This window comes from Bufo gargarizans, chromosome 7 (genome assembly GCF_014858855.1).
Source record: "Bufo gargarizans isolate SCDJY-AF-19 chromosome 7, ASM1485885v1, whole genome shotgun sequence".
Lineage (NCBI taxonomy): Eukaryota > Metazoa > Chordata > Amphibia > Anura > Bufonidae > Bufo > Bufo gargarizans.
The window spans coordinates 82,471,912-82,494,616 of NC_058086.1; the positions used below are offsets into that span (position 1 = coordinate 82,471,912).

The 22,705-nt window shown below is 41.2% G+C and overlaps 1 protein-coding gene across 2 annotated transcripts in view; it reads left to right on the forward strand.

The window, feature by feature from the left end:
* L3MBTL2 (L3MBTL histone methyl-lysine binding protein 2) overlaps positions 1–22,190 on the forward strand; it is a 517,603-nt gene extending 495,413 nt beyond the window's left edge. For both annotated transcript variants that reach the window (XM_044301290.1, XM_044301288.1), the window contains exon 17: positions 21,752–22,190. In XM_044301290.1, coding sequence (XP_044157225.1) covers positions 21,752–21,791 — 40 coding nt within the window. In that variant the 3' untranslated portion in view covers positions 21,792–22,190. The remainder of the gene's footprint in view (positions 1–21,751) is intronic.
* The last annotated feature ends 515 nt before the right edge of the window (positions 22,191–22,705 follow it).

The following is a 22,705-nucleotide window of genomic DNA, read 5'->3' on the forward strand; positions in this document are numbered from 1 at the left end:
CCTTTTGCCTTCACTCTGCGGTCCAGCTCATCCTAAACCATCTCGATTGGGTTCAGGTCCGGTGACTGTGGAGGCCAGGTCATCTGGCGCAGCACCCCATCACTCTCCTTCATGGTCAAATAGCCCTTACACAGCCTGGAGGTGTGTTTGGGGTCATTGTCCTGTTGAAAAATAAATGATGGTTCAACTAAACGCAAACCAGATGGAATAGCACGCAGCTGCAAGATGCTGTGGTAGCCATGCTGGTTCAGTATGCCTTCAATTTTGAATAGATCCCCAACAGTGTCACCAGTAAAGCACCCCCACACCATCACACCTCCTCCTCCATGCTTCACAGTGGGAACCAGGCATGTAGAGTCCATCCATTCACCTTTTCTGCGTCACACAAAGACACGGTGTTTGGAACCAAAGATCTCAAATTTGGACTCATCAGACCAAAGCACAGATTTCCACTGGTCTAATGTCCATTCCTTGTGTTCTTTAGCCTAAACAAGTCTCTTCTGCTTGTTGCCTGTCCTTAGCAGTGGTTTCCTAGCAGATATTCTACCATAAAGGCCGGATTCACACAGTCTCCTCTTAACAGTTGTTCTAGAGATGTGTGTGCTGCTAGAACTCTATGTGGCATTGACCTGGTCTCTAATCTGAGCTGCTGTTAACCTGCGATTTCTGAGGCTGGTGACTCGGATGAACTTATCTTCCGCAGCAGAGTTGACTCTTGGTCTTCCTTTCCTGTGGCAGTCCGGCGTCCGCATGTGAGCCAGTTTCTTTGTAGAGCTTGATGGTTTTTGTGACTGCACTTTTTCGGACTGACTGACCTTCTTTTCTTAAAGTAATGATGACCACTCATTTTTCTTTACTTAGCTGCTTTTTTCTTGCCATAATTCAAATTCTAACAGTCTATTCAGTAGAACTATCAGCTGTGTATCCACCTGACTTCTCCACAACGCAACTGATGGTCCCAACCCCATTTATAAGGCAAGAAATCCAACTTATTAAACCTGACAGGGCACACCTGTGAAGTGAAAACCATTTCAGGTGACTACCTCTTGAAGCTCATCAAGAGAATGCCAAGAGCGTGCAAAGCAGTAATCAAAGCAAAAGGTGGCTACTTTGAAGAACCTAGAATATGATATATTTTCAGTTGTTTCACACTTTTTTGTTATGTATATAATTCCACATGTGTTAATTCATAGTTATGATGCCTTCAGTGTGAATCTACAATTTTCATAGTCATGAAAATAAAGAAAACTCTTTGAATAATTAGGTGTGTCCAAACTTTTGGTCTGTACTGTGTATATATATATATATATATATATATATTTTTTTTTTTTTTCTGCAACAGCCGTGAGTTATCAACCAAATACCAGAAAGAAAGGGAAGGTAAAATAAGGGTGCTATTCGTGGGTTCAGGAAAATCCAATTACCAGTAAAAGTAATCTTCATTTTTTCCCCTCACCCACGACAGCACCACGAGAGAAGGAACTCTTAGGGTTGGATAACAGCCGAAAGAACCTTAGAACCAAAGGATAAATCAGAAGGAGAATTTAACTGCATACAATAGTGCTTGAAAAAGGTAGCTGGAGAAGACCAAACTGCTGCCTTACAGATATCTTCAATAGAGATAGCAGCTTTCTCAGCCCAAGAGGTAGAGATTGCCCTAGTGGAATGAGCTCTAAGGCCTTCTGGAGGCAATTTTCCTGAAGATGAATAAGCAAGTGATACTGCCGATGTAATCCAACTCGCCAAAGATTTCTTAGATGCTTCTTGAGCCTTATTCTTCCCCTGAAAAAGAATAAACATAAAGGAAGATTTCCTCCAGTCTTTAGTTCTGGATAAGTAATGGACCAAGCACCTTCTAACATCTAGACAGTGAAAGGACTCCTCCTCATCCAAGGTTGTAAGAAACTACTGTTCTGTTGTCCGACATCACCCTCAAGTTCCTGTCTGATAATAACGGGAGAATTTCTAACATTGAAAATTTGCCTGCCATTAACTCCTTCATGTTTGAAAAAGCCAACTTCAGACTGCCTCTCCATAACCCCTGAAATGATTGGTTCTGGACATGAGCACCCCAACCCCAAGGACTTGCATCTGTCGTTAAACATAAGAGATCTTCTATTTTCCAAGACACTCCCTGAATTAGATTGTCTGTCGTCAACCACCATTTCAGGCCTTATGAAGTCAGATCTGACATCACCAATTTTGTGTCTAAGGGTTGTTTTTCCCCCTTCCAGGCTGTCAGTATGTCCCATTGAAGATTTCTCAAATTAAATTGGGCCCATATAACTGCAAGATTGCAAGATGTCAGACTTCCAACAATCGACATACCTTTTCTCAGTGAGAATCTCAGATTTCTGATTAAGATTTCTATCTTCCTTTTTAAGATTAAGATCTTGTCCTCTGGAAAAAAAACACCTCTGTTTTTTTGGAATCCAGTATCAAGCCTAGAAACTGCTGAATCTGCACGGGATCCGGTTTTGACTTCTCCATGTTTAGAATCCATCCAATTTTTTTCAAGATTTGAGCCACCTCCTGTACCACTTTGCTGCAGGTTTCCTCAGTTTCTGCTACTATCAAAAAGTAATCTAGATGGGGGGGGGGGGGGGGAGTATGTCTTCTTCACGGATGTGGGCCCCCATCTCTAAAACCACCTTGGTAAATACTCTCGGAGCCGTCAATAAACGGAAGGGAAGGGCCTGAAACTGAAGATGTCTGGTAACACCTTCTATTTTCAACACTACTCAAAGAAAATGTTGATGATCCTGATGTATAGGTAGATGTAAATAGGCATCTTTTAAATCTAGAACTACCATAAAGCAACCTGAAAGAGCAAATTTACTGCCGATTTTATCGTCTCCATCTTGATTATTTTTTTTTATGAGCAAGAATTGATTTAGCTTTTTTACATTTATTATTGTTCTGTATGAACCATCTGGTTTTCTCACCAGAAAAAGAGGAGAATAAATACCTTCTCCCTCTTGTTCCCCCAGAACCAGCACCAGTACATTTTGCTTTATTAGATTTAGAACTTTTCTCCACCCTGGTAGATTTTGTTACCACGAATCTTGATGGCGGAAGGGAACGAAATTCCAGTTTTAATCCCTGACCCAAGGTGTCTAAAACTCATGCACTTTTGCAGATCTGTTTCCATGCAGGGAGAAAATGTTTTAACCTTCCTCATACATGAAACCTGACATCATTGTTGATCAGGTTTCTCATCTCCAAAGGATTGATTGAAGAAGAAACCTCTCCCAACTTTCCTTTTGGGATCTAAGTTTAATGGGGTTGTCCGGGTTCAGTCCCCTGACAAGAGCATCGGAGCAATTCATGCTCCGATGGTCTCCTTTGCCCTGTGCTAAATCGCGCAGGGCAAAGGCATTTTCTGGAGTTCCGATGACATACCAGGCTCTCCATAGGGCTGCCAGACGGAGGCTTCCGTCTAGCAGTGAGCCCGGTGATGTCACAGACACTGATGGGCGGGCTTTAGTGCCCATTAGTGCCGGTGACGTCACCGGGCTCACTGCTGGATGGAAGCCTCCGCCTGGCAGCGTGTTGTTGTAAATAAAAGAGCCCTTGCCCTGTGCGATCCTGCGCAGAACAAGGGAGAGTATCGGAGCATGACATGCTGCGATGCTAACATCAGGGGGGCTACCTGGGAGAAATTATGGGTATGTCTGGGTTCAGCTCTGAACCCGGACAACCCCCTTAAAGTCTTTATCTCTTCTATCTCCTTCTCTGTTACTTCTAAGGCCTCTTTCACACAGGCATCTCGTGTTCAGATGTTTAGTTTGCAAGTGCAATGTGTATTGCACGGCCATGAGAAAAAACTGAATGTGGTACCCAGACCCGAACCAGGACTTCTTCACTGAAGTTCGGGTTTGGGTTAGGTGTTCTCTATATACCATGGTGAGCGCGGTGACATCAGCGCAGGTCCTGCTGAATGAAGATAGAAGACCCTTCTATCTTCATTCAGCAGGACCTGCGCTGACGTCACCGATTAAGTCATCAAAGGTCCTTTTGCAGGTCCTGAAAGATGAAAGAAGATAATGCCGGCTGCGTGAACAAGAGGATGAGGTGAGTTCATTTTAGTAAGCATTCTGTATTAAGAATGCTATTATTTTCCTTTTTAACCATGTTATAAGGGAAAATAATACAGTAAATTGACTTTGATCAATTTACTAAGATCATCTGCTAGCAACCACGCGTGAAAATCGCATTGCATCCGCACTTGCTTGCTGATGCTATGCGATTTTCAGGCATACCCATTCATTTCTATGGGGCCAGTGTTGCGTGAAAACGCAGAATATAGAACATGCTGTGATTTTCACGCAACGTACAAGTGATGCGTGAAAATCCCCGCTCATCTGCACTGCCCCATTGAAGTGAATGGGTCCAGATTCAGTGCATGTGCAATGCGTTCACCTCACGCATTGCACCCGCGCGAAATTCTCGACCGTGTGAATGGGGCCTAAAGGTACAAAAGGACCAATTAAATCTACCCCTAAAAGAAAAAATAGTCTGGGCTGGAAACTACTTTTTGTCTGCTGCCTTTTCTAACAGCTCATCTAATATTAAACCAAAGAGATAATCACCTTCACAGGGCACAGCGCAAAGTCTCTTTTTTTATTGTAAATCTCCACTCCAGTTTATTAGCCATAAGGCTCTCTGTGCTGAATTAGCCAGAGCCAAAGAACGAGCCGCTAGCCTAATGGAATCTGCCAAGGCGTCCGCTAGAAAGTCAGTACCTTTTTTAATCGTTGGACGCCCTGCCAAGATCTCCCCTCTAGGGAATTTGTTCTTGATTTGGTCCTCTAACTCTGACAGCCAAATAATTAATGAATGGGCAGTACAGGTAGAAGCAATAGAAGGTCTGAATGAAGAGGTGGAAGCTTCCCAGGCACCCTTCAAAAAGCCATCACTCTTTTTCGTCACCCCCGGAAGAATAGGATGTGGCTTCAGAACAAAGATTTTCCAAGGATTGACAATCTTCCTCCTCTTCTGAGTCTGAAGAAATTATATTTTCTAATGCCTGGATCCTCTTTGATTTCTGTTCTTTACTTACATTAACCTTTCTTAGGGCCAAGGGCGAATTCACTTCAGATTTAAAGGGATTATCCCATGAATAATCTAAAAAATCAAAATCAAACATCATACAGTACATGACAACCTCTTTCTAACAAAGCTAGAACCAGCCCTGTACCACCCAATGATCCATAGATCTCCCCATTCATTGCTCTGCTAGATTTATATCAAGCTGAAAGCTCAAGGGGAGTGTCTTTTCTGTTGCAGCTAAAGGGGCGTGTCTCAGTTATCCCTATCACAGCTCACAAGGCAGCTGAATGATGAAACTGAGCATGTGAGCAGGTCAAAGAAATAAGAAAAAAACAAACAGCAGGTGGCGTCGTACAGATCCATTTTATTGAATAACTCACTTGCTATACAAATTTTTTTATTACATGCAATTACAAAAGTATTCAGATCCAGGGGCTGATTTGAAAATCGTAGAATATATTTTTTCTTGGGACAACCCCTTTAACCACGACTGAAGACATTTATAAAAAGATGGAGATTCCTCCGCCACCATTTTATCAATGCAGTTTTTTTCTCATAGTCTGAAGACAGGGAACATCTGCAAATAGCACATTCCTTATTTCTTCTTTTAGTTAGTGCTTTTTTAGGTTGGTCATAGATGACCTCAGACAATTAGAGGGTTCCAGATACAGAAACAAGATAACCAGGGAGGAGTTAGAGGGTCTGTTATCTCTTGAAAAGGATATGTCTATAGTAATCAAGGCGGCTGATAAAGGAGGTAACATTGTAGTGTTGGGACAAAATCAATACCTTAATATGTGCCTTGATATTCTGAAGGACAAAAACTGTTACAGTCCACTACCAGGGAACCCTACTAAACAATATATACATAAGCTAAAAAATCTACTCACTCCCGCTTTTGCCTCTAATCTAATAGATAATATAACAGGAAAGAGAAAGAATACCGAAACAGGAGCCGCACATCTAAAATATAACAAATTTATTCAAGAAGACAGACACAACACAGAATAAGTTAAAATCGTTGCATACAACAAATCAAGGCCATGTGGACCATATATCAACACATGCCACCCCGGCTCACCACAATCTCATAGACATGCCCCCACATCAATAAGTATATGACATTATAAAGTGCATGTAATCCATCAACAAATACTTAACATAGAGGTAGCATGGTGGGGGGTATGCGTGGCGGTCAGGAAAAGAGCCCAACGCGTATCGCCAGACTTGCTGGCTTCCTCAGGAGTGCCTGGTCCTAAATAACCCATTATCAGATATATATTTTTATATATAGATATATATATATATATATATATATATATATACATACATAGTAATCAAATAATAGTAGTCTTTACGCAGGTAAAGACTATTATTATTTGATTACTATGTATATATATATATATATCTGATAATGGGTTATTTAGGACCAGGCACTCCTGAGGAAGCCAGCAAGTCTGGCGATACGTGTGTGTCATCCGTTTTTCACGGTCCACAAAAAAACAGAAGGGTTAAAATTGACAAATTTAAACTCACATAACAAGGTCACATAATCGCTCAGGCGCCATTTTCTACTGCTTTTAGAGCGTAGTATGCTTTGTTAGAATCCGTTTTGCTTGCATAGCTTTTTGGCGATTTTTGTTGGTTCAGCATGCCCAAAACACGCGCGGATACAGTTCTCCTGTACTGGCTTCTCTCACGGCGATACGGACAGCAGTCACCAATGTTGGGCGAGGAACCGAGTAGGAAGCGCCTTTGGGTTCACCCCATTGTCTCACAATGGTGCAGAAAGGGACACTTTCATACTTTGTACGCCGACTTGAGGCAACACCCAGAGAAATTTTATCTATTTTGCCGGATGACTGTGTCCACCTTTGACAGTCTGCTGGAGTCTCTTCGTCCTGGTCTCATCTTCCAGAACACTAATATGAGGCACAGCATATCACCTGAAGAAAGGTTAATCGTCACCTTGAGGTAAATACCAATATTCTAAAGTATGTACACTTTTATTTTTTTCCACCTCCTCATATATGTATTTGAGTTATTTAAACCTTATTATTATTTTTTTACCAGATTCCTGGCAACAGGGAACTCTTTTGCCTCACTGCACTTTAAGTTCTTGCTGGGGATTTCTACCATTTCTACGATCGTTCCACACACTTGCAAAGTAATCTGGGAGTGACTTCGGAGATGGTGATGCTGGAGCCCAGAGTGCAAGATTGGCTACGTATTGCTCAGGGATTTGAACAATGTGCCCAGTTTCCAAACTGTATTGGGGAGCTGAATGAAAAGCACATATGTGTGAAGAAGCCGGCTCACTCAGGGTCCCGATTCTTCAATTATAAGCAATATTTGTCTGTGGTCCTGTTGGCCTTGGTTGACAGTGACTACAAGTTTATAATTGTTGACATCGGGGCCTATGGGAACACTTCTGATGAATGAATATTTTGTGCTTCCAGAATGGGTGAACGGCTTCAGTCCAACCAACTCGACCTGCCACAGCCAAGAAGACTGCCTGGATCAGCTGGACGTCATTTTTTTTTCTTTTGTCATTGTGGCTGACGAAGGTTTTGCTCTGATACCACATGTGATGCGGCCCTTCCCAAGACGTGATTTAGATGAAAGGAGGTCTGTCTTCAACTACAGGCTGACTCGTGCACGTCATTATGTTGAGTGCGCTTTTGGACTACTTTCCAATAAGTGGATTGTCTTTATGTCAGCTATACAAATAGATCCTGAGAATGCTACCCTGGTGATTCAAGCGTGTGTTCTTCTTCACAATTTCATCAGGATGTACGATGCTTCCTTCGATGCAGACCTGGACCAATACATGACCTCTTCATCGTTTGGCGTGGACCAGACGCTGCATGAAAGACCAGGATCATCAGGCCTGCATAGTCGTGATTTATATGCTGACTATTTTATCAGCCCAGAGGGCGCATTGTCATGGCAGTTAGAAGCAATTCATGGCAGGCAGTAGGCACTAAATGAATATTGACTCAGAACAATATTGATCAGTTAGTTTAGTTCGTTTCCAAGTTGTTATTGTTAGAGTAGGGACTCGCAAGCGAATGAGGACCCTTGACGCGGGCTTGCGGGCTGGGGTATCTTTCAATGCGAAATTCAAATTTAATTCTCTACTGAAATATTTTTTTTCTAATCTAAATTTTAAAAACTATTTTGTCTACATATTAAAAACTAAAATTTGATTTTGCCATTAGATACCCATTCTGCAGGACCTGCGGTGACATCACCGTGCTTACCACACGGAACAGGGTATCGCACTCTTTCACACAGCGGATTACTCGCATGGCATCCACTTGTGCGAAAGAGCCTTAATAGAGGCTTCTAACTGTACTAAAAAAATTTGAGGTTTCACATCCCTTTTTAAAAAATACATCGCAGAAATACGTTAGAACCAAAATAAACTTTATGTCTGAAGATAGGCATATAAAAAACAAAAATATAATTTTACAAGTCAAAAAATTCCCTAGTAAATTGGCCTGCAGGCCTTGTGGAGGTGGCCCGTCCCTCTTCATGTTCACGTTGGTGTATCTGGCCAGTATAAGAGCTGCTGGCCAATCATGGCTGTACAGTGGTGGGGAAGTAACAGGGCACCTGGACACAGATGGACAAGGCCCAGGGGTGTTTACTAGAACCCATGGTGTTCCAATTACTCTCCATTTGTATTGCTTTATTATATGTACCAATTCTGCAGGGCCTTGGGGCCATGAGAAGATATCAAGGATCGTGTTCATGGTAGACATTAACACAGGCTGACACACTTCTGGCACACGAGAGAGGAATGGAGCCAGAGATTGGAGCATTAATTCCTCAGGGCTCTCTGATTGATTTCTATTTAGATAGTCTAGTACTTGACTATCTATGACAGCAGGATTATCTGTTGGTGCTTGCACAGGAGGATTCCGGCCCCGGCGTCTTGGTGCTGGACGGATCTCTGCTGGTGTTTCCTCTGGACCACTTAATGTCTGAATTTGCTGTGACATCTCTGGTGGGTTTGTTGTGGCGTCATCCGGTGATTTCGAAGTCTCTATTTGGGTCATCCGAATCTACCGACCCAGTTTGCTCCCGCAGATTATCAACAGTGCTATAATAAAAAATAAAAACATTACTGTTTTTGTCTAAATTTTCTATACACCTTTTTTTTTGTTTAACCACCAATTGTTTTTTGCAGGGTCTGTTTGCTGAAAGAGTAGAGGCTTTTTTTTGCTACCTTTTTTGGGAGATATCATTTTTGGCGCATTCATTATTAGACATCATTGGGCAAGGTGAAAAAAGATTTTTTTGTTTGGCTCCGTTTTTATATATTAATGTTCTAACCCAAGGGGTAAGGTGATGTGATTTTTGTTTAGATCAGGTTTTCATGGATGCGGTGATACCTAATAAGTCTACTTATATTACCACAATGTATATATATATATATATATATATATATATACAGTACAGACCAAAAGTTTGGACACACCTTCTCATTCAAAGAGTTTTCTTTATTTTCATGACTATGAAAATTGTAGATTCACACTGAAGGCATCAAAACTATGAATTAACACATGTGGAATTATATACATAACAAAAAAGTGTGAAACAACTGAAAATATGTCATATTCTAGGTTCTTCAAAGTAGCCTTTTGCTTTGATTACTGCTTTGCACGCTCTCGGCATTCTCTTGATGAGCTTCAAGAGGTAGTCACCTGAAATGGTTTTCACTTCACAGGTGTGCCCTGTCAGGTTTAATAAGTTGGATTTCTTGCCTTATAAATGGGGTTGGGACCATCAGTTGCGTTGTGGAGAAGTCAGGTGGATACACAGCTGATAGTTCTACTGAATAGACTGTTAGAATTTGTATTATGGCAAGAAAAAAGCAGCTAAGTAAAGAAAAACGAGTGGTCATCATTACTTTAAGAAAAGAAGGTCAGTCAGTCCGAAAAAGTGCAGTCACAAAAACCATCAAGCTCTACAAAGAAACTGGCTCACATGCGGACGCCGGACTGCCACAGGAAAGGAAGACCAAGAGTCAACTCTGCTGCGGAAGATAAGTTCATCCGAGTCACCAGCCTAAGAAATCGCAGGTTAACAGCAGCTCAGATTAGAGACCAGGTCAATGCCACATAGAGTTCTAGCAGCACACACATCTCTAGAACAACTGTTAAGAGGAGACTGTGTGAATCAGGCCTTTATGGTAGAATATCTGCTAGGAAACCACTGCTAAGGACAGGCAACAAGCAGAAGAGACTTGTTTAGGCTAAAGAACACAAGGAATGGACATTAGACCAGTGGAAATCTGTGCTTTGGTCTGATGAGTCCAAATTTGAGATCTTTGGTTCCAAACACTGTGTCTTTGTGTGACGCAGAAAAGGTGAATGGATGGACTCTACATGCCTGGTTCCCACTGTGAAGCATGGAGGAGGAGGTGTGATGGTGTGGGGGTGCTTTACTGGTGACACTTTTGGGGATCTATTCAAAATTGAAGGCATACTGAACCAGCATGGCTACCACAGCATCTTGCAGCTGCATGCTATTCCATCTGGTTTGCGTTTAGTTGAACCATCATTTATTTTTCAACAGGACAATGACCCCAAACACACCTCCAGGCTGTGTAAGGGCTATTTGACCATGAAGGAGAGTGATGGGGTGCTGTGCCAGATGACCTGGCCTCCATAGTCACCGGACCTGAACCCAATCGAGATGGTTTAGGATGAGCTGGACCGCAGAGTGAAGGAAAAAGGGCCAACAAGTGCTAAGCATCTCTGGGAACTCCTTCAAGACTGTTGGAAGACCATTTCAGGTGACTACCTCTTGAAGCTCATCAAGAGAATGCCAAGAGTGTGCAAAGCAGTACTCAAAGCAAAAGGTGGCTACTTTGAAGAACCTAGAATATGACATATTTTCAGTTGTTTCACACTTTTTTGTAATGTATATAATTCCACATGTGTTAATTCATAGTTTTGATGCCTTCAGTGTGAATCTACAATTTTCATAGTCATGAAAATAAAGAAAACTCTTTGAATGAGAAGGTGTGTCCAAACTTTTGGTCTGTACTGTATATTTATTTTATTTTTTTAATTTTAGTTTGTTTAATTAAAAAAAACATTTATTTCTGTCCCACAATTGGAACTTTGGAACTTCAACTTTTGGGGGTCTGAACCCCTTTTTAATGCATTACTAAACTTCTGTATTGTAATGCATTGCCTAATCCACTAACACAGGGATGGTCAAACTGCGGCTCTACAGCAGTTGAAAAACTACAATTCCCTCCATGCCCTGTTGTAGGCTGTTAACTGTAGACAACCTTTGCATGCTGGGAGTTGTAATTTTGCTAAAGCTAGCGTCCGCATTTTGCCCATCCCTGCTAACAGGTTGCCTAGAAAACCCAGCAAGGGCCTCGATGATGAATGGCAGGGAAATTACAAGTCATATTGGTACACCATAGATTTTTTCCAGTGTGCAGGTGCACACAGAGAGGGCTCCGAGTGCCGCCTCTGGCAACCATGTCATAGGTTCGCCACCAGTGTAATAATAGTACGCAATTTGTCAGTAAAAATAAAAATGTAATAATATATATTTACTTACGGTCGCAACATGATATCGCTTAAGAACCACAGCTGCTTGGTGTAAATGTAGCCACCTTTTGCTTTGATTACTGCTTTGCACACTGTTGGCATTCTCTTGATGAGCTTCAAGAGGTAGTCACCTGAAATGGTTTTCACTTCACAGGTGTGCCTGTGATACTGTTTCGGGTATGTATGACTTTTAGAATACTGTTTATTCATTTTTTGGGGAGTTGAGGTGACCAAAATAGGCGTATCTCTATTTTGACTTATTTTTCTTTATGGGATTCACTGTGCAGGATAAATAATAATCCATTACTCATGACAGAAATATTTGTCATAAGCAGGTACTAGATCTCGCACCATGACAGATATATCCTGTGAAGATATGCATATTGTTTGGCCTGTAATTGTACCATGTAATTTGTCTATTGGGTACTTTTCGTGGGTTTAGTGTCTGGAGATAATTAAGTTATACAGTGTTTGGACTAATTATCTCCAGGCAGACAAAGGGGGAGACCTGTGAATGTATGTGTATTGTGTGGCCTGTAATTGTACCATGTAATTTGTCTATGGGGTAATTTTCGTGGGTTTATTGTCTGGAGATAGTTAGTTTATACAGTGTCTGGACTAATTGTCTCCAGGCAAACAAAGGGAGGAACCAAACTGTACCTGTGATGTGTGTGGGAGTGTTACACCTTGGGAATCTACCGAACCAGCACCGAACGGAGGGCTATACTCACTGCGTGCTTCTCCGTTCGGGTAAACCAGACGAACCAGACGCTACTACTAACGGGGTTCGTTACATATCCATTATCCATTATGATGGTCTTGTGGGCACTGCTTAAATCCACACAAGATTGTGGCTGGAACTCTGATGTATTACAGAGCCAACCCCTTAAATACCATAAACTGCAGAAACCATAACATCTAAAATGTTTGCCAGATGGAGGGAGCTCCCATTGTGTAGCCATCGGCACCTTGCAATGCTATCACAGGGTAGCAACGCCTTAATATGGCAACCAGAGGCTTTATAAAGGACCCCAGGCCTACCACCATTATTTGTTGATTAGGCAATAATTGCCTGTTAGTGTATCATTGCCAGGCTATAATGCTTTGGAATAATATGTAATCCAAAGCATTATACAAGCGATACAAACATCGCAGCTTCATGTCTACAGCGGACCTTTATTTGGGGAGATCCCTCACACCATATTTCTGTACATTCACTGTATTATAGCAGTGCAGAGAGATTTTCATGTAACCCTTACACCTCTAACCTGATTTTTACCCCATATTGCTACCCAGGGGCATCTCAGGAAGTATCTATGGACTATTACTAATCTCTGCTCATAAGGTACCATTGTGGACTCATATCTCCAGTGCCCACCTTGCCTAAGTGCACCACCTTTTTTAATAATAACAACACACACTCCAATGCTCTAAACACCCAAAGGCGCAGCGCAAGTACCGATGCCCACGAGCTTCTGGGTTTTTGCACATTTAGATACCTTGACCTCACTTGATCACGGCATCTAAAGCATTTAATTACCGCGATCGGCATTATTGACAGTCACGGTAATTAGCCGCAGGTCTCTGTTGTTTGAAACAGCAGATATCTGCCGGCCATGGCGCCCGCTGCACGTGTGAGCGGGCGCCATGTTTACATATTGCTCCAGCGCCTTACATGTACGGCGCTGGTAGCGAACGGGTTAAAGGGGTTGTCTGATTTATTTTTTTGTTCTTTGTATGTTTCTAACTAGGCAAATGTAAGGACTTTACAATTCACTTTCTTTATCTCCAGTTGATCCTTGACCTGAGATGTCAGCTTCACTCCCTACTCTGATGATGTTTCATGCACAAGCCCAAGAGAGAAGATATGTGCCTGTACTCTGAGACGTCACTGTGCTGGCCACGACACCTGCACTGCCGGCTGCTGCTTATTGCTCTCTCTCTCTCTCTGCATTCTTGAGGAAAAACATTAACATCTTCAGCTGCACAGACTCAGGGCTGAAGGCTTTACTGAGTAGCTGCAGGCAGTGAGGAGACAAATGCTTGGCACAGGAGCTGACAGAGGAGTTCTGCAGAGCATTGCACAAGAACAAGGGGAAGATCCTGTGTGTATCAGTTTCCTCATACAGCTGGGACTTTTAGCCCTACAAATACAACATGCTGCTGAGTCTCCCAGCAGGCAGACATGTCACTCAGGGCAGCACTTTTATTCGCTCCCTTTGCAGAGCAAATATTCATGAGGAAAACCTGAGATTGTTGTTATTGCAGGTAAACAAAGGACCAGAAGAGAACCAGGGACATGAGGAAATATATACTTTTTTGCCTAAAACTTGCTTAGGTTAGTTATATATTGCTGCCCATCAGATTTACAGTGCTGTATTTTTTTTTCATAACTCGGACAATCCCTTTAATTCTCTTGTGTATGCCATCTGGTGACGGTGATTTGTCTATTTTAATATGCCACTGTACTTTTTCCTGGGTCAGACAGGGCACTTTTAATGGGGAATTTACTTTTGCATTCTGCATTTCATCTGACAGTAAATACAGTGGAGAAATAAATATTTACTAGCTTTGCTTTCTTCTCATCACTCTCTGCAACTCCCCCTTCATCACTCTGTAAAGGGCCGACACCTTCAGATTTATATTTTTACCATTTATATAATTGATGAACATTTTAGGGTTAGTTTTACACTCTGGCAATAAATCTCTCTGTTTCTAGTTTGGCTGATTTTATTTGTATTTTACATATTCTATTTTTTTCCTACTACCCTCGTGTTTTAGTGATTTAAATGCTTTCTTTTTGTCATTTATTGCTTGCTTTACAATTCTACTTTATCCACATTGTTGTTTTTTTTGTTCCTTACCCTTTTATTCCCATAAGGTATGTACCTCTCTGTCACCACCAGACATCTGAGAAGCTCTGAAAGATGCCTTTCAGAACCTCCTCCTTGAGCTTCCTTTGTTTTGCTTTCAGTTCCTCATCTCGTTAGCCTCTCTCAGCTGTCATGTAGTTGGACTGATTGCATCCCATTAAATTCCTCCCCATAGAGCATTAGTGTGCGGTTTATACAACTTCCTGGAGTGTGTGTGCATGCTGATCCTATTTCCCAGTCTTCTACAAGATAAGTGTTGTGCATTCTTTTGTGTTTTTCTGTTTGCTGGATCCCAGGTGACCCTGACTCCCTCCGTGTCTTGTGTAGGGAGCCGGTGGTCGTGTCCCTTCACTATTATAGGGTGTCCAGGTGTTATACAGTCGAGGTACGAGGATATGCGATCATCTACCATTGGGATTTTTGCATAGGTTGAGCAGTCAGGGAGAGTGCCAGGTCTGATGCAGGGGTCTCCCTTTTTGTTCCTTAGTTTTGGATCCAGTGAGTCATATATTCATTTTGTGTTGTCTTGTTTCCTGTACACCTTCCGTGACACTCTCACAATTAGATTTTAGGATGCTTTTTAAAAAATATCTCATTTTGTGGCTGTATTTTTATTTTTGAGGACTTTGTCCCAGTTAGGCTACTTTCACACTAGCGTTCGGCTGTCCGCTCGTGAGCTCCGTTTGAAGGGGCTCACGAGCGGACCCCGAACGCTTCCGTCCAGCCCTGATGCAGTCTGAATGGATGCGGATCCGCTCAGACTGCATCAGTCTGGCGGCGTTCAGCCTCCGCTCGCCTCCGCACGGACAGGCGGACAGCTGAACGCTGCTTGCCATGTTCGGGTGTCCGCCTGGCCGTGCGGAGGCGAGCGGATCCGTTCAGACTTACAATGTAAGTCAATGGGAACGGATCCGCTTGAAGATGTCACCATATGGCTCAATCTTCAAGCGGATCCGTCCCCCATTGACTTTACATTGAAAGTCTGAACGGATCCGCTCAGGCTGCTTTCACACTTAGAATTTTTTCTAAGTAATTAATGCAGACGGATCCGTACTGAACGGAGCCTCCGTCTGCATTAATATGATCGGATCCGTTCAGAACGGATCCGATCGAACGCTAGTGTGAAAGTAGCCTTAGTTAGGCCAATGGCCTCTCTTAGATGGCTAACCTTTGCTTTTTTTTTTTTTTAAGTTTGCTATTTTTTTCTTCCCTGAAGAAACACTCTTGTTAATGACAATTGGAAGTTTATTATTTTATGGTCACTATTTCCCTGGTGTCCCCCAACCTGCACATATGTTGTTCTGTTACGTCTGTTGGTTAATACTAAGTCCAGTATGGCGTCCCTCTAGTTGGGTCCTGAACCAGTTGGGAAAGGTAATTGTCTTTGGTTATTGCCAAGAGCCTGTATCCTTTATAAGTTCTACAGGTTTTAGTTTCCCAGTCTATGTCTGGGTCTGGGTTGAAGTCCCCTATAATAACGACCTCATGATTTGCTGCCTCGTCTATTTCATTTAGTAGCAGATTTTCTGTGAACTCTGGTATATTAGATGGTTTGTAATAAACTCCTATTAGTATTTTATTATTGTTTTTGCCTCCATGTATTTCTACCCACAGTGACTCCACATGTTCATGTCCCTCACTTATATGTTCCCGGAGTATGGGCTTTAGACAAGACTTTATATAAATCAAACCCTCCCCCTCTCCGGTTTTAACAATCCTTTCTAAACAGACTGTAAATCTGTACGTTAACTGCCCAGTCATAGCTATCATCCAGCCATGCCTCAGTTATTCCCACTATGTCATAGTCCTCCTCACACATCACTAATTCCAGTTCACCAGTTTTATTAGTGAGGCTTCTGGCATTAATGTACATACAATTGAGAGGTTTATGTATATTTTTTACCCTACACCTTTCCTTCTGAACTGTTCTAGTCCTTCCTTTTATTCCTCCCCCAGTTCCATTACCTCTCCTCAGGTCTCTATCTGCACCTCCTGTAATGTAATTAAATGGCTGTTGCAGGACTGCATACATTAGACAAGATGTGCACTGGACTGCGCTGTCAATAATGCAACACATACTAATGGGGATAACTCAAAAAAATACAATACAGTATAGTGATAAGCAACTGATTTAGTGTAGACCCCTAGAGTCACTGAATCTAAAGTCACACACAATACAAATATACACTGGAAATCAAACACGTGAACGCTCACAAAATTTGTTTTTTTTCTGCTCGTATAGGTGCTGCTCCAAAACAATTTCACACCAGACTGCTTTTTTTCCCCTCTGGATACAAAGGACTGAGCTGCCCTCAAGACTGGCTATTTAACTTCTCCTAATTAGATAGCCACACCCTAATTACTAACTTGTGCAACACACTGCAGAAGGAAGAGTTGTTGTTTTTTTTTACTTCCTCTGGATCAACTTGCAGGATAACAGGAACTGGATGGACAGATGTCTTTTTTCAGCCTTATAAACTATGTTAGTATGTAAAAATAATGACACTATACTCTCAGATACTATGCAGTAAACCTGGCTGCAAAAGCAAGTCACAGTGTCTAAACTATACTACACTGCTGTGACTTGGTATAAACTTGGTACAGAGTACAATAAAGTCAGGCACATCCACTCAGCAATGCACACACAATAATTTAGCAGGCTCTCACAGATACTCAATCTAAAGTCATCATATACAGTATATCATACCTGGGAGTCCACATCCCTAAAGTGTCATCTCAATTATAACGGACTAATAAAACATTATCTTTCCTCCCTGGAACATCTATTGTCATCTTGGAAACACTTACAACTATCTGTGTGTTACATTTCCCTATTGTTTGTATTAGGCCTGAAGTATACTACTGTTTGTCCTTCCTTTTGGAGTAACAGGTAGTCTTGTCCTTGCCATTAGTACTAGGGTTCTATAAGACTAGATAGGACTCTAAGTATTCCTGCATATGAACTCACCTACCTTTGGGGTCTGTTCATACCGGTAGTCAACCAGGATTTTGGTTAGGGTTTTCACTAGGAGGTGTCCATCTTCCTTCCCTAGTTCTCCCTGTTTCCCCCCTTCCCTCCTATGCTCGGTATGGTGTTTCCCTCCCACACCGAAGCGTGACATAGTTACATAGTGATATATAGTCATGTAGTGTGTGTTGATGCCAAGATCACTGCGTATTCCCAGCCTTATAGAATGCCCTCTTATGGAGAAGTAAATAGCCAAAAAGCCAAGAAAAATACTTCTTCTACAGCTTTTTCAGTGACCCCACCTCCCCCTTTGTGCTATGCAGCTTTTTGCAATATCTCAGCTTACTCTGGTTTGCTAAAAAAAATAAGAACCTACAACAACCTCATACTTCTCCAAATAATGCCATCAGATCAAAAATACTCTGGTTTGCTACACTGGTCTGTTTTTTTAAAACTATTTGTAAATGTTTATTAATGGCAAAAGTCAGGTATGGACAGGATAGCGACATGTAAAATGTAAACTTTATTGATATTTGTGATCCAGACATTGGTAATTGTCTGGAATGTGGCATCAATGAAAATCCTAATTAGGTGCAGACGGTTGATTAGATGAGTAAGCACTCATCTCACTTAAAAAAATAAAATAAAATAAAAAACAACTGTGACAATCAGAGAAAATGCTCTCTAAATGATGTAGGGGTTAAGAAGTTCATGATGGAGTCACATACTGTTCTACAGAAAAATGTTTTCCCTGTACCCTGTCAGCATGTCTCCTACTGGCCTACCGATCATCCACCCTTGCTGAGTTCACAGCTAGCTGAATACCTGGAATACTGTATCTCAGGCTGCAGACAATTTAAACTTTGAAACACGACTGGGATCAAGGTGCTAGATGTCATATAGAGATGCAAGTTTATGCAGCTCGCACTGAGACCTATTTCTAACAACTGTATCTTGGAATCTAAGAAATAACCATCAGAAGCTGCCCCCCCCCCCCCTCTGCAGTCTCATGGTTCAAACAGGGTTTGTTCAAAACAGTATTGTCCTTGCTTGAACAAACCCTAATCGGGGGGGTGTTAAAGCCCCAACACCTGCCATAGATGTATGGTGGATGTCGCCAAGTGGTAAGGTGTGTGACAAAGCTAGAATGTTATACTATTAACCAAACAGTCTTTTGTGTAATATCTTTTTTTTTTTTTAAATTGATTATCTTTATTAGTTTATATATAAAAAAGCACTACAATTACAAATAGGAAGAAGGATACAATTCCCCCCCAGCCCCGATTCCCTAACCCCTCCCCTCCTACCTGTGGTGCGTCAAAATTTTGTACAACTTAACCTGATTCCCATAATGGTAAGGAGTAGAGCTAAAATAGGGATTTGGCTGAGACTTCCCCTATCCAGAGCCGACCGAGTTTCGCTGGTTAAAATGGTGATACTACCACAGTTTCTCTATGTGCTCAGGAATACACCTATTTGGATACATGATAAGTATTTTAAACTCATGGAAAGAATAATTAATGATTTAATATGGGGAAGAAAGCGAGTTCGAATAAAGTTGGAATATTTGTATAAATCAGTGGAGTGCGGGGGCCTAAATCTCCCTTACTTCAAAGGGTATTTTATTGCAGCCCAGTTATTGAGGTGTTATGAATCAGAGAACAGTGCACTGCTGGGGAAGTTGGTAACTAGTCACGCCCACAATAATATTTTTACCCTGTTGGAATCCGGGCTATTGAAGAGCTATGAGCGATGCTATAGAGAGACTATAAAATTACTCCTGAAAGCGTGGGCCACAACTAAGACATGGGTGAAGGTGAAGGGCTCACTTACATTTACGCCTCTTTGGCATAATGTGCACCTACAAAGGCTAGATGATATTGCAGCCGACACATTTTGGCAGAAGAATAAAATTTTGTATATTTCACAGGTAGTTAAGGATAGAGATATTAAACCATTTATAGAGATGACACATAATATAGAAAAACTTTCCTGGTTTAGGTATTTTCAATTGCGCTCAGTACTATCCAGTCTGGACGATAAACTGGTGTTGGATATAGATAATTCATCCTTTTTGAATGATTGGGTAGGGGGTACATTGCCTAGAATAAAGATTTCAAATATATATAAGTTATTACTCAAGGCACGGTTTAGTGATACACAGTCACCAGGACAAAGAACGTGGGAGGTGGATTGTCCAAATTTACAATTAGAAGGGTGGGAGAATATTTTTGGGAACTTAGGCTCACTATCCCAGAACTTTAACCATGTCTTAGTACAATTCTATATTTGCCATAGATTATATATCACTCCTTTATGGATGAATAAGTGTGGATTAAGAGACACGTCTAACTGCCCTAAATGCGACACTGCAGGAGCGGATTTTCTTCATATGATATGGACTTGTCCAGAACTCATAAATTATTGGAATGCTATAAATAATTGTATTATGTATAAACTAAAAATTCGAATCCCCTTTGAATTACAAGTACTTGTGCTTAATGATCCTTCCAAACTAAATAATCATAATTATCAAAAGATCCTCCTGAGTAGGATACTGATGTTGTCCAGAGTGCTGATCAGTCGGACCTGGTTCGCTCGATATACGCCAGATATAAATACATGGATACATTTAATCAATAAGGTAAAAAATTATGAGAAAATCATGTATAGACAGAGGGAAGCTGAGGAGAAGTGGATTAAGATTTGGGCTGGTTGGAGGACCTGATTAGTTGTGATATTATTCTCCTTTTTTTTTTTTTTTTGTGTAATATCTTAGATTTATGTATTGCTACACAGTAGAAAAGCTGGCTGACAATTATCTAATTGTCTTGATTCCATAAGGTTTGCATGTGGTTGTAAAACTCTGTATTGTGTCGTTTCTATTATTCCTCCTAGAAATGCATGAATAAATTGAAAGCGGACATTATAAAAAGAGCAGTCCTTAAAGGGGTTCTCCAGGAATAAAAAAATATGAAAATACCAAAATGTTATTTTAGAATAAATATATTCAAATTACCTTTCATTAGTTAGAATGGCTTGTTTTGTTTAGGGAGCAATCATTAGGAGAAATAAAATGGCTGCCATCCTATTAGTACACAGAAAACCTGTCCTAATCACACATCCGGTCAAGTTGCTTCACCACAATGAGCCACAGTGCTGCGTCATCATCCCCTCTGGACTCATGATCCTGAATACAGGTGAATCTCTGTGGGAATAGAGAAGATGAAGAGAAATGAGAGGAGGGTGAGGTGTGGCTAATTAGCAGCAGCACTTGTTTACAGTCTTCATTGCCACAGCAACACATTGCCACAGTATGTCCTGTCCGTCCTCTCTGTACTTCTTGTCTCCTCATGAACTAAATTCCCTAGAGATTCAGCTAAAGTTCTTATCATCTGTATTCAGGATCACAATCCTTGACAAGTAGAGAGGAGGATGAGGCAGCTCTTTACCTCAGTGTTGTAAAGTAACTTGTCCTCATGTGTGATCAGGACAGGTTTTGTGTGAACTAATGGGACAGCGGCCATTTTGTTTCCCCTGATGAATGCTCCCCAGACAAAACGAGCCATTATAAATAATGAAAGGTATTTGAGAATATACTTATAATAAAGTAATATTTAACTATTTTCATTTTCTTAATTCCCGGAGAACTTATTTAAACATGTATATAACTTCTTGTTCTAGCTTACCAGATTTATGTTCATGTTTTAGAATTCATAATGAAAATTGATCAAGAGTGCTTGTTGCATGTTCTTCATCTTTCTGCTACCGCTGCTTTGAAACTTTGCTCCTTGGAAGATACAGCTAAACGTCCAAGTCTATAACATTTGAGGGTTCCCACCTCTGTGACCTGCACCTATATCTAGAACAATGGTCCCTCGACACCTGTCTCACTGAGGCGGCCACCAGCTGCCACATCCAAGTGAAGAATTAATATTTCTTCATTTACTTTTATGGACGTTATGAAAGCAGTTGAGCAAAAGCACTCAACAGTTTCTATATTTGTCATAGAAGTGAATAGAGAGAGATGCACATATGTTCAGCCACCTCACTATAAGTTCTTCACCTGGATGCGACCAAGTTGCATGAGGGTCGGGAGATCCTCATTCTAGACCTAGGTAGGGAACCTGTATCTGTCCGACATTTATGATATTACCATTTATGTGGTTATAATGTGATTCCTGTGTTATTTTAGAACTAAATATTTCCTTTTTGGTTACAAGCCGAAATAAAGCGGATTTTGAGATAAAAACTAAACTTTTTTTCTTTATTTGTAGTAACTTCTGTACAAGAAAAAGAGGAAGCGGAACCAATTGACCCATTTGTATATGAAGATACAAGCTGCAGACGTGGAGATCAAGAAGTGGAAAAATAACAGCTATGGTTTTGTCCAATTAAAGCTTACATTTTACTCCTTTTATAAATATGCTGACATATTTGCAATAAGATTTATTTTTGCCATTTAATAAATTAGCAAATTCCTTCTCCTTTCTAAGCTTCAGCAATGCAGATGCCCATGCTGCACTCTTCTAAAATGACTGAGAAAATACTACAACAGAACCCTACTCTTCTAAAATGACTGAGAAAATACTACAACAGAACCCTATGCTCTGCCTCCTGTGCATTCGTAGCCAGCAGGAAGTCTCTGCTACTAATCTTCTATTGCAGGAGTGTACAGCCTTTTCTGGCTTGAGGACCACATATTGAACCAATCCCTAGGCTACAACAAAATTGTTAAGAGGCATCAAGACATTGTAAGCATATTGAAGCTAAATGACAAATGTCTAATAGGTGCTGATTCCATTTTCTGAACTCCTACCTTGAAGATACCATGCGTTTCTCTGTTGAAGTTTATGTGAGGCCACCTCTCCATGGCTGGAAGAGAGCAGTAGTACTTACCTTCCCCTGCACACATCACTTTTCTCTGACATGAAAAATACATATTAGAAGCCACCAGACACAGACCAGCATGTCCTTGACCAGATGGTTGGGAACCTCACAGAAGGGCATTGTGGGCTGCATGTATCGACTCGGCCACAGGTTCACTCCTGTTCTTTTGATTACAATAAAATCAGCACAGTGAGGTTTCCGGTTCCATATGGATGCAGCGCTCTGTCTGATACTGGAGCTGTACACAGGAGTATGCAGTAAGGGTGCCTGTGTTGTTTGAGCTTTGCTAATCTACTATATAGAAAAATGAAAATGTATATTAACTTCTGTAGCAAATGATA